Source organism: Rhinolophus hipposideros (genome assembly GCF_964194185.1).
Source record: "Rhinolophus hipposideros genome assembly, chromosome: 9".
In the NCBI taxonomy this organism is placed as follows: Eukaryota; Metazoa; Chordata; class Mammalia; order Chiroptera; family Rhinolophidae; genus Rhinolophus; species Rhinolophus hipposideros.
In genome coordinates this window covers 22,534,880-22,547,914 of record NC_138055.1, presented here as the reverse complement: position 1 = coordinate 22,547,914, position 13,035 = coordinate 22,534,880, and the positions used below count along the sequence as shown (strand labels likewise).

The following is a 13,035-nucleotide window of genomic DNA, read 5'->3' as shown; positions in this document are numbered from 1 at the left end:
TGGATAATTCTATCATCCCGTTCAGACTGGGGTTGAGGACATGGACTGCTAAGCCACGCAGGCCCCTAATGTCTTCTCTGTGCCTAAATCCCAGCATCTAGCATAGCACTTGGCATATGGGAGCTCAGAGAATGCATGGTGGCCTGATTATACTAATCCCTGTAGGCACCAAGGCTGCTGGTATTACAGGGAACCAACCTGGCGACTCAGGGATACCCCTGAAGACAAGAGCAGAGAATGACAGAAGCAGAGACCACCACCACCTCTATTGCCCCCCCACCTCTACTTGAGTGGCTATTCACTTATTTTCCAAATTGAGACATTTTGGGAGTGAGGGGGATGGAGTGTTAGAAATAATTAAAAAGACTCCCTTGACCAACAACAGGTATACTCTTAGCTGTCCTTGGAGGGGTTGATATATAGTCATTCTATCCCTCACCAATTTTTTTTTTAATGTAGAGGGATAATTTTTCCAATCTTCCACCTCTATCTCTCAGACCATTCTCTCTTCCATCCCCACCCTATGACTCTTCCTTGGTCTCTGAAACGCGCCCAAGTCCTCACCCAGCGAGTGCACCATCTTTCTAATTTTAAGAGTCCCAGCTCATGGGAAATATTATCATCCATCCATCTACACACATCATAAGGGAAGACAGAGCAACGGCACCTCTCAAATGAAGGACATTCTTCTACATCCTCCTAGATGCAAGGGAATGCTGTATCAATGATTGTTCTACAACATTCAATATGGGAGGCCCAGAGTGATGTATTTCATTGCATTATAAAAACAGCTTGTTAAGGGCTTAACCCAGTTCCTCACACATAGCAAGTACCTCATCAACACACCACATATGAAGATATTAACAAAGCTAGTTTACATGCCCAGTGGCTTAGAAGGCCTAGGACCTAATTCTACGGTATAGAGGCAAGAAGTCATAAGTGGAGTCAAGTCAGCCCAGAAGGCCTTCTTCTTGAGCACTTGCTATATTCCAGGTCCAATGCTAGGCACTGAGATGAACAGGAGGATGGTGAGCCTATTTCTGCTCTGAAGAAAGGGTTCATTTGAACTTGGGTGGGAGAGAGGTAGGTAAACAACTGACCATAGTTTGACCAGAATGTGTTTTGATAGGAGCACCAAAGAAAGGGAAACGGCTTTGGACTGGAGGCACCAAGGAGAGCTCCTTTAAGGGGAAGATATTTGAGCTGTGCATTGAAGAATTTCAAGAGACAAAAATAAGAGTCGGGTATTCCAACCAAGAGGATGACTCATAGGAAGGAATGCCGATGGGTGTCATCTGGGGCCACGACTTTGTCCAGTGCAACTACAAAGTAGAGGTGTCCTTGGGGGGTAGATAACATAGAGAAGGAAAAGGCTGGAAAGGAAGATTTAGCACTACATTATGGAGAACTTTAAAAGTCAGGTGAAAGGGATTGGAATTATTCTGTTTAAGGGCCCTGAAAAGACCCAATGGTCGGGGTTGTCCTCTAGAGAGATTAATTTGGAACACATATGTAGGAGGGCCTGGAGGCAGAGAGGAAATAAAAGCAGAAAGGCATCCCAGACTCCATGTCAACCTGGGGTCCAAATGCCGTGGGATTTATAGGTGACTTTACTCCAACCAAAGAAGAACAACAAATAACAATAATATAGTATCATGTACACTATAGAGTACAACAGAGGAACAGAAGCACAAATCACTGTCCGTTGTGCAAGCTAGATATTTTGTGAGAAATACTTCCTTGCAACTGGATGCCTTGGCCACTTAAGCACAATTGAGTCCACTTGCCTCAATTTCCCAGGTGACATCCATTTAAAAAATGCAAATTATTGCAGTAATAGAAAGTTTTCAGCTGGGGAGGAGAGCAAACAGATGTGCATGGGCATTTTCTGTTCATTTCCTGTAACTGGCATGGATTACTGAGAGGTACCCATTCAGGCTTTAATGATCTCAGTTGTTTATAATACATGCCAAAGGGACAGCTGTTTGAACTCTTTGGAGCAAAGCTGCTCTATAAATCTGCAGTTTCATTATCATGATAATTTGAAAATTTATAATAAATGTTCCATTGCAATCATGTCACGGTATAAGCCCTCAGAAGTTCCCAAAGGGCAGGTCTTGTGTTGGAACACAAATTACAGGGTGACCAAAACATTAAGCCAAAACTCCTAATAGCCTTCAGATGTTTCGGGAGATCAGTCACTATAAAACTGAAGGTTAAAGAAAAAAAGGCGAAGCTTTTTGTTTCTATGTAAAATTCGGGGTTCAGCACTGCTGATCTCTCCTATTTTGGAGCACACAGGCGTGATCTGTGTCAAAGGCTGTGTTCAAGGAGCTGACAGGCACTGTGAGTCACAAGACACCATCTGCCATGAAGAGGGCAGCTCCCAATCTGAGAGCGAAGACATGGCACAAACAACCAATTCAAGGAACAGAGTGGCGAGTGAGACAAGAGGGCTGCACGAACTGACAGGAGGGTTCACAAGGGAAGGAGGATGGGAAGTCTTGATATTAATAAACACTAAATCTATGTTCTCTTTCCTTCGCACTGGTTCTAACCCCACTCTTTTTCCAGTACCCCTGGTTCAAATAACTGCACCGGACTTAGATCAATCCCCAAAACCTTTGAGCACAATTGTATTTCTCAGGGACATTTACAGCTCATTCTTTGGTTTTATTTTTGGTTTTCTTTGCTATGATTCTTGCACGTGTCTCCTTTTGGCAGGCAGGTGGGGCCTGCCCACATCAGTCTCCGAGTGACCTGGGGGCAGAATCGGTCTCATTCCTACCCCCCCACACACAGTACTCAGGACTGATGGGCTTGTGCCAGCAGATGGAAGACACCTGCAAGAGGCAGGAGTGACTTCTCCTGGGCACAGAAAGTCACAAAGGAGAGAGGGTACAGAGAACACAGTGAGAGAAGACGCTCAGGCAGAGCCTCCTTGCTGGTCAGCGCTTAGCCCCGGCTCCTACTCAGTCCACACCTCCCCGCTCCACTTGTCTCCAAGGAGGTTTGCACACATGGGGGAAGACCCAGTGCCTATCGGTGAGTTACCAGAAGGAGGGGGGATGTGAGCAGGCTGAAAGGGGAAGCCCCACTGTCCCACCCCCCCACCAGAGTCTTTCAATCCTGAGAGAACCGGCAAAGGAGCATGCTTGTGGGGGTCCAAGTCAAGTTCACCATCCAGGTGCATGTGGAGCTTTCATTCTGAGTTTCTGGGCAATGACATGCTTTGAACACAGAAGTTGGGCTTTCCCCAACCATACTTTCTTCTTGACCCCACCACATCCCCTCTTAGACTTTTTAGTTCCTGTTCCTGGTCTTAGAATAGTTACGAGGAACTACAGGTCTCCAGGGCTTCTTGCCCCCCACCACGCTGCACCCCACCTCTCACCTTTGGGCCTGCCCCAGCCCTCACTCAGTCTCAGCCCCAGATTGCTCATGCCTCCTTTTTGACACGGACTCAAAAATCTGCTGGGGTCTCCTCAGAGTTGGCCGATGAATCAAGAGCACATTAAGGATCTTGGCTTCCTCCCACAAATTAAAAACAAAAAAGATCAGATTTGAACCCATCGCTTGCCATCCAACAGAAATTCGCGTTGTGTGGCATGGCAGGGCCACACTCCTGCTCCCGGTGCTGAGTGGCCGGAGGTGGTGCTGGGACTGAGAATCCTGCCCAGAGCTCTCCAGGGGGCCTTGGTTTTCCAGGCCACCAGTTCTGCCTGAGATATCCACCCCTCTGCATCTTCAGGAAAATACGTGCTCCCTCCTAATACCCCCCGAGTCCCCACATCCCTGTGCCCCACTCCTCGCTTCATTTCATGCCTTCTCATGCTTCACTCACCTGTTATCTAACCATGCACTTTCTGAAGTAGTACATGTCTCCCCCGATTACAATATTGCTCATTTCCCCCGTGGTTCTTACCTCAATTTAAAAATGATCTAGCCTGGTGGTAGGGAAAAGGAAACACGCAGGCTTTTAGAACTAAAAAGCATTGAAAATAAAACTCATTTCCAAAAAGGGGTAAAAAAAAAAATCTAGCAAAATGTTCATTTGCTTACTTGATTGTTGATTCTCTCCAATGGACTGGAAAACCAATCAGGAAAGATCCCTTGCCAGTTATTCCCAGGGCCTCGCATGGTGCCTGCTAATGCTGTAAATAATGCTGTCAAATAAACATTTGTTGACTGAATAGAGGACTGGATAAACGAGTGAATGATGAATGAATGATGGTACTAAGGACACTGGCCTAGACATGTCTCAGTCTCCTCCCTAGACAGCCAGATGCCGGTATCCAGGAGCCCGTTCATCACAGTGCTGCAGCTGCATTGCCTACACAGGCTTGGCATTTGCAGGAAGTGCAGCTTGAATTGAGTAAAATCATATCAGAGGAGACAGATCAGGGCTTCACAAACACGACTGGAGACCCAGGAGGCAGCAGATAAACTCATGTGGCAGGGATGTGCCTCGGGAGGCGGGGTGGGGGCAGCTTAATGAGAACTTGGAGACCTTCCTGCAGAAGGAGCAGAGCGGAGCACAGAGAAATCCAGCCTAGGAGTCAGGGAAATCAATGCCAGTCCTAGGTTACTTTCACAGGGGGTGTGACCTTGGGGATATCACCTCTTCTCTCTGGGCCTCGGTTTGCTTATCTGTGACAGGAGCGGGACAGGCAGGATTATTTGTGAGGTTCCTTCCAGCAGAAACACTGCACGGTGCAAAGTTTGACATTAGAAAACAACTGCTAGTTAAGAGGGAAGGTAACGGGGACCTTGCTCTGTCTGGATTCACCCCAGGCTGGGCCACACCACACACAGTCCCGGACGCCATCAGCACTCCGTGTGCACACAGAGGCCACGCCAGCCCAGGGCCCATCTCTACCGTCAGAGGACAGTCATGTGACGAGGGGCGGGGAAGTGCACTCTCAAGGCTCCTTGGTGATGCCATGTCCAGAAAAAGACTAAGGGCCAGAAGGAGAAGGCAGCCCACCCTCTGGCAGTCCGGGCCCACTTCCACCAACAGCTCAGGGAAAACCCACTGCCCAGAGTCCTAAGTAGCATTTCCAGTTTTCTTCCTCCTCCCTAGAAACAGAACAACCTGTCCCATGACCACCTAGAAAAATCTGATTTTCATGAGGAAGTGGAAGTGAGCTACATCTTTCTAAGAAGTTTGTCCCTGGTCTAGGAAATACCAGCCTGCGATCCCGTCCCCAATCCAGTGGTTGGCATTTGCAAGAAATGCAAGTTCAATGGATTCAAATCAAATCAGGAGTCAGGTGGGGCCCACAGGTGTTACGGGCTGCCCAGGAGGCAGCTTCTGTGTGATTGACAAGCTGATATGACAGGGATGTACAGCTCTCAAGCTAAGGCTGGTCTTGACATTTTCAAATGACTGCCTTTTAAATAGTTATCTAAGTACCTTCAGTAATAGCTTCACTTTTGCCTCTTGGCGTACAAAGCCTATATTTACTGCCTGGCCCTTTGCAAAACTTTTGCCAACCTCTGCTCTAAACAATTGCCGAGTCCCCTGCCACTGGTAAAATTGGAACTCCTACTGTGGTCCTGGGGAAGGGCACCAGCTTGTAACTCTGGGCCCCATTGCTGAATGATGGTGATGGGGGCAGCCATTCTCCTCCAGCCCACTGTTCCCATTTTCCTCATCCTGAATGTCCTCCCCTCTTCCTAGCCGCCCATCCAGGTCTCCAGAAGCTTCTCTTCTCTATTCCTGCTCACTCTCCCACTCCTGTCTGGTAACACCTCATTTTAGGAACCCCTCTAAGGCATTTGATCACATACTATCTTGCATGCTTTGTTTTATGCTGATAGCTTCCCCACTGGGACTGGAAACATATGAAGGCAGGGACGATGACCTACTATTTGTTCCAGTGTCCCCAGCACACCAAGGAGTGCTGGGCCCAAGTAGCTACTGAGTAGATACCGTGTTTCCCCGAAAATAAGACCTAACCAGAAAATAAGCCCTAGCGTGATTTTCTAGGATGACGTCCCCTGAACATCAGCCCTAATGCGTCTTTTGGAGCAAATATTAATATAAGACTCGGTCTTATTTTCAGGGAAACACGGTATGTGCTGCCAAGGTCCAACTCCAGAGCAGAGCACATGAACTTCACCCAGGGTCACAGTCCACTGTGCACAGGCTGCCACTTCTGGAGGGGACTCGGAGCAAGGTGTCCCTGCACCAAGAGAAACCCTTTGCCCCATCCGCTCCAAACCTGAAGTGCTCCTATTATTAACACTACAATAACTCAAAGCCCAACTCTGTGGAAAGAGTCTGCAAGGGTTGCCACTCTGTTTCATTTTTCCCCTCCAGGGAATGGCCCAGGCAGGGCATATCAAGATCTGGGGCTTTTAAAGCATGTGAAAAAAACATTTTTTTTTCCTGAATCTGTCATTATTTATAGGGTTCAGGGAGCATAGAGGAAGGAGAAAACAAAAGGAGGTAGTGGAAAAGGGGGGCAGATGCTTTGCAGTTGAGGAGCTGTCCTTGCATGAGTACACAGATCCAGCACACCTCTCTCTCCGTCTCGGCTGCTGAAGCTGGTAGATTACAAAACCAGAGAGAGCTCCCTGCTCTGTGGGCCAAGAAGCAACATCTGGATAAAAGGCTTGGCTGAGGCCACTTGATCTAATCTCAGGAAGGTTAAGGCAGTGGAAAATCAATGACAGCAGAGAAGGGGAGGGTGGGGGGGCAGGAGAGGCCCCTTACCTCAGCAGCCTGAGGAAGAGCCTTGACATTCGGGTTCCTTTCCTGCTAATCACGTGGACAGGCGAACCGTGGTGTCTGGAGTAAAACAGTGAAGCCTATTTCCAGAACCATAGTAACAGGTGCACTGAGAAGACGGAGAAATTGAAATACTTGCACTACCTTGTGGATGCCCCTCACAATGCCCCAGGACAGATACCATGTCACTGGCCACCAGGATGGAAAGCTGCAGCAGGGGGCTGGGGTACCCAACCCAGGGTTCCCTCTAAAACCCCCTTGACCCATTATGTAAACCTGCTCTGCAGCATCCCCTCCTCTTATGCAAAATAGAGAGATTCATTCACTCTCTCATTTCCTCCACTTCATCCCTGAGGATTTATATACGCTTGCACCCATTTATTGGACATTTCAAAAGTGCAGGCTATTCTATTTGGACCAACATCTGTCCGGCACCTGGACACATCTAAGATCTGGGCATTGCTCTTTGTTTCTTAAGCCTAAAGGAACAGACCGTCAGGTCCAAGGTGGGAATTTCTCTTCTGTCTTTAAGGGAGGTGACGCCTGGGACTGGGTGGCCCAGTGCCACACTAAGCCATAGAGGGCTTGGAGGTGAGGCTGTGTGGAGTGGAGCTTTGGCAAGATGCTCTGCTTTTAGGCAGATTGTAAATTATAAATAAATAAAGTGTCTCTGTTCTTCTTCCTTTACCTCAGCATGTAATGAAAAACAACAGAGCCCTGCCTGCACAATCCTTCTGTTTCCGCCTCAGATTTGCTGCGAACAGTTCCTGCCTGGAAATGACTCCGGCAGTCACAAACCCTGGAGTTTATTATTGTGTCAGTGTCTTATTTAAATCCACAATTCCCAGACATCAATTTAGTAGATCCTGCCTTGGCCCCATGGAGACCTGGATACAGCCTCAGAACCAGCCTCTAAGCTCACTGTTGCTGGGGAGGTGTGATGGGGGCCACCAGCCCACCCTGGTGAGGAGGTGAAAAACCACCATTCTTTGGATTACTCAGCAGAAAAAGCAACACCAGAAATTCAGAGCCTTATAGGAACAGCTAATCCCAGAGAGAAATTGCAGCTAGTGTTGTACCTAGGGTGATGTTTTTCCACAACCATCCAGTGAAAAGGAAACAAAGGGATTTGTTCTGAATTCATAGATTACTCAGGACAAGGCTGCGATCTGTAGAAACCGGCCCTTCATGTGGACAAGTAAATCCTTCCATCTGGCCTCTCAGTGCCTGTGTCCGCAGTAAGGCAGTGCCTTTTCCTCTGCACACCACGCTTGGCAGAGAGAGACTATGATAAGGTGCTGTTCCCTCCCTCCCTCCATGACTTTCACACCAGGGCTGTGTTTTGTGAACAGCTTGCATGTTTATGAGAATCCGGCTTGTTTCTCAGAGTTGTTGAGAGCCATAGTAAGTAAGGCTGAAAAGCTGCAGACAAAGGAGGGTTCAGAAATCCAGCCCCAGGAGACCACAGCAGGGGTCTGGGGTGAGGGGGTGCGGGGAGGTTTTGGGGGCTGAACCCCCTCTGCCTTTCAGCTCCATCCGCACTCCATGCTGAGTCTAATATCATCAGACAACATGTTGCAGGAGTGTCCAAGCCATCAACAGCCCGAGACAAACAATTCACCGCTCCATCTATGAGGCACAGGGAGGGCCCAAGAAAAAGATGCTGATGATCAAATCGTTAGTGTTCCAAGTTTTCTACCCCAGTCAAGGTGGCATTTGCTCTGACTCCAAAACCAGAAACAGCAAGTGACAGACTATTTTCTTTTTCAATTTCAAAAAATACAACAGCTGTAGAAAAACTAACACTTGCCTCAACCGAGTAACATTTTATTTCTTGGGAATAAAAATAAAGGAATGAATTATCAGAAGTCTTCCTCCAACATCATTAAAATGGTTTTCAAAGAAAGTTACAAAAATTATTTAAGGCGCACAGAAAAAACTCAGACTTGCCTTTCTTCCAGAACACTCCCTGCCCTAAATGCAAAGCACCTACCTACACCACATCCCAGAAAAGAGAGAGTCTTGCAGACACAGGAACCAGAACAGCTGGGTCTCTGGCTATAATATTAAGTATCACAGAAAAACATCACAGTAACTTTCTCTTCCATAAATACCACACAAGTCTTCAAAATATATCCAAAATATCTCCATCTGATGTACAGTACAAAAATCCACTCACCAGCCATAAAAATATTTCCCCCTATACACAGAATATAATCGTACGTAAAGCAAATTTGGAACACATGGATGGGGGTGGTTACAAAAATCTCTTGGGATCTAGGCTATTTAAAGTCATTTTTGTTTGGGTTATTCCTTTGCTGGGTATAGGAAACTGGCTACAAATACATCCCTCTCATAGCGCTCACCATTTCAACAGCTCCTGCGTCATGGAATGTGGTATTTTTTTAAAAATAGGCAACTCTTGGTGTCATGGAAAGAAGAGGAAAACTGGGGGGATCCAGGGAGAGCGGGAGGGAGGGAAAGAGTGAAAGGAAGAGGGACAGGCTTAGGTTATAGGGTAGGTTTGAAATACTCTGTGGTATGAAGTATACACCCAGGTTCAGGAGACTTCTGCTGTCCCCACCCCACTGCCACCAGTCTGCGTGGACCCCCCCTCACAAATCCGTTTCCCGGCTGGTGTCCAGGCAGAGGGCATACAAGGACCTGCGCAAGTCCACATTGCTCTTGGCCTTGAGGTTACACTTCTCTAGGGGGCAGCTGCCCCTTCCGGCTCCCTCTGCATTCTCCAGGGCACCCCCAGCCTTGCAGAAGGAGCCCTTGCTCCAGCTGGCCTTCCGCTGGCCTCTGCTGTCCAGCCCTGGCCCCTGGCTCTGGCTGCCCTGCTCCTCCTTAAGGGTTGCCGGCTCCTCGTGGTCCGTCTCCCGGTGGTAGAAGTAGTTGAAGTTGGAGACAATGACGGGCACCGGCAGGGCGATGGTGAGGACCCCAGCGATGGCACACAGTGAGCCCACGATCTTGCCCCCTACAGTGACCGGCCTCATGTCCCCATAGCCCACCGTGGTCATGGTGACCACTGCCCACCAGAAGGCATCCGGGATGCTGGAGAAGTGGGTCTCCTGGTTGTCGGCCTCTGCGAAGTAGACAGCGCTGGAGAAGAGGATGACTCCGATGAAGAGGAAGAAGATAAGCAGGCCCAGCTCCCGCATGGAGGCCTGCAGGGTCTTGCCCAGGATCTGCAGCCCCTTCGAGTGGCGGGAGAGCTTGAAGATGCGGAACACCCGGACCAGGCGGATCACGCGGAGGATGGCCAGGGACATGGCCTGCTGCCCATTCTGGCCGCCCCCTCCTCCGCCCCCCGGCTGCTGCTCTGCCAGCTCAGTGCCCAGGGTGATGAAGTAGGGGAAGATGGCCACCACATCGATGATATTCATAATGTTCCGAGAGAACTCTGCCTTGCTGGGGCAGGCAAAGAAGCGCACCAGCAGCTCGAAGGTGAACCAGATGACGCACGTGGTCTCCACAATGAAGAAGGGGTCAAACAGGGTCCTGGGCAGCAGAGGGGCCACCGTTGGGCCAGAGGGAGGCGCCGCAGCCCCGCTGCCGTTGGCCCCCGGGGCGGGCCAGGCAGGCCGGTGGGGCGCGGGGGGATGGCGGAGCAGCTCGCGCTCATCCCTGAACTCCGGCAAGGTCTCCAGACAGAAGGTGATGATAGAAATGAGAATGACCAAGACCGAAACGATGGCGATGGCGCGTGCGGACCCCGAGCTCTCCGGGTATTCAAAGATGAGCCACATCTGGCGCTGGAACTCATTGCGGGGCAGTGGCTTCTCGTCTTCTTTGATGAAACCCTCATCCTCCCGGAAGCGCTCCATGGCCTCGTCCCCCAGCTGGTAGAAACGGATCTCATCCGCGAACACGTCCAGGGAGACGTTGACGGGCCTCCGCAGCCGGCCCCCCGACTGGTAGTAGTAGAGGATGCCGTCGAAGCTGGGCCGGTTGCGGTCGAAGAAGTACTCGTTCCTCAGGGGGTCAAAGTAGCGCAGGCGCTTGGCCGGGTCCCCGAGGAGGGTGTGGGGGAACTGCGCCAGGGTGCCCAGCTGCGTCTCGAAGCGCAGCCCGGAAATGTTGATGAGGACGCGCTGGTGCTGCGGGGCCGCCGCGCTCAGCGCCTGGTCCCCCGCCGCGCCCGGGGCGGGGTCGCCCTCGCCCTCCTGGTCTCCCGCAGGCGGCGGCCTAGCAGGCTCCTGGGGCCGCCCTGCCGGGTCTGCGCCCCTCCGTGCGCCGCGGCCCCTCGGCTCCGGCCCTTCGGGTCCCTCGCTGAGCCCGGCCGTCGGCGGGCGCTGGGGGCCTGCCCGGGCCTCACCTCCTCCCCTGACCGTCATGGCCCCGCCGTTCTCCAGGGGCGCCAGGCCGATCTCCATGGCCGGGGGCTGGGAGCATGCTGTGCCTCGGCCCGCACGCTCCCACCCCCACCCCCACCCTGCTCACACCCGGAGGGCGCCCGGCGCGGGGCTCCTCTCCTCTCCCGCCGTCGGCGGGGCGCACAGCGGAGCAGGCTGGGGTTGCTGGGGCAATGGCCTCACTGGGTCCTGACGTCAAGAAACCGCTGCTCTGCTCTCTGCCTTCCTCTCTGTTCTGGCAGCCCGTTACCAAGCAGCCAGAAGCCTCCTTCCAGCAGTTGCAACCTTCAGCTGCCCCTCTCAGGCAGCGCCGCGGCGCGTGGCCTCCCCCCTGCGCGCTTCCCGCCTCCCCCCTCCCCTCTTCCTCCTCCCGCGTCCCCTCTCGCCTCCCCTCCCGGGTGTCCGAGGCAGCGGGTGCCTCTCTGGAGGGCACGGCTGGGGCCCCAGGCGGGGAGGGAGAGGGGCTGAGAAGGACGCAGCCCGGCACGGGTGGGAGGGAGCGGGGAGGAAGGAGGAACAGGTTGTACCCAGCGCTGAAACTCCTAGGGCAACCAGAGGAGAATAGTTCTGGATTTCGGTTCACCTGGGAACCCGCTGAACGCAGAGTGGACTCAAGGGGAAATGAATTGTCTTGGTTTGAACGGATGAGGCTTTGAGCTGAGTCAAAGAGAGAAGAGACGACAGTCCTTTTTATATTTCTCCCGCGGAGGAATAATGCTTCGCAATTCTTTGGGAAGAATTACACACGGGAAGGGGAGTGGCGGAGCTATGGGCTGTGAAACATAGATAGATAGATAGATAGATAGATAGATAGATAGATAGATAGATAGATAGATAGATAGACAGACAGACAGACAGACAGACAGACAGATATAGATATAGATATAGATAGATCTCCAGACCAATGGAGAAGCATCTCTCTTCTCACCTTCCTACAAACCAACTGAAAGGGAACCGGCTGAAACCTTGCAGGGCCCCTGCCCTTACCCTGAGAAAAGCCCTCATTCCCAGTCCAGACAGCCGAGGTCAGCAAGACAGACCCAGCGCTGCAGGAGTCTGGACATTCGCTGCCTGGTTTCATATCCTTGCAAACGCGCAGCCACATAATCCCTCTGCCCTCTCCACAAATCCATTTGCAAAAACCTTACCAGGCAAGGGGAGGAGGGATAAAGAGATCGTGATGAGAGCTGTTTCAGCCTGGTGAAGGGAGCTAGCAACTGCCTGGAGATCTGTGTAGCGGGTGGGGGTAGGGGTCTTATGAGAGGGAGCCAGGAAGGTTGTGGAATCTCCAGAGCTGGAGATCTCTCAGGATTACAATAATAACCAATACTTAACTTTGCTTTTATGATGCACCAGGCCCATTCTCAGCACCGTACAAATATTCCAACAGCAACCTATTTTGTAAGTACTATTATTCTCACTTTATACATGAGGAAAATGAGACAGAAAGACTGACCACTTGCCGTACGCCATCCAGGTAGAAAGTAGTGAAGCTGGAATTCAAACCCAAGCAAGCAGAGCTTGGGCTCTTGCTCCCCTCTACTCCTCTGCACAAATGTGGAACCTCCTTTCCAGATACCAGCACTCTCTCCCCTCAACATAGAGCTTTAGTTCCCTCCTGCAGGAGGCAGGATGGCTAAGTCCTGGGTTAGCACACCAGGCTGTCGGCCCTGCCTTGCCCCTGCAGGGTTTGAGTGGGCGTCTATAGCCAAGGGAAATATCTTTCAAGGCAGGTCTGACAGGTCCAGACACAGCCTCCAGATCTTTGCTGGTTTTAAGTGACCATAAAGTCACTGAATTTTTGAATGTCTGATTACTTTTGTTCCTGTATGTTGTTTGGTGTTTATATATGTGGCTATTACGGCCTCTTGTCTGTGATCTACACACAGGGAATGTTTTGGAAACTTGGTACCAGGTACACAAGTATTTGTTGAAATA

At 50.9% G+C, this 13,035-nt stretch overlaps 1 protein-coding gene across 1 annotated transcript; it reads right to left on the bottom strand.

Annotated features, from left to right (window-relative positions):
- Window positions 1-8,543: 8,543 nt before the first annotated feature.
- KCNA5 (potassium voltage-gated channel subfamily A member 5) lies at window positions 8,544-11,230 on the bottom strand. Its single transcript, XM_081061294.1, has one exon. It carries the CDS (start codon window positions 11,116-11,118, stop codon window positions 9,352-9,354), a length of 1,767 nt encoding a protein of 588 aa, XP_080917420.1. The 5' UTR covers window positions 11,119-11,230; the 3' UTR covers window positions 8,544-9,351.
- Window positions 11,231-13,035: the final 1,805 nt, after the last annotated feature.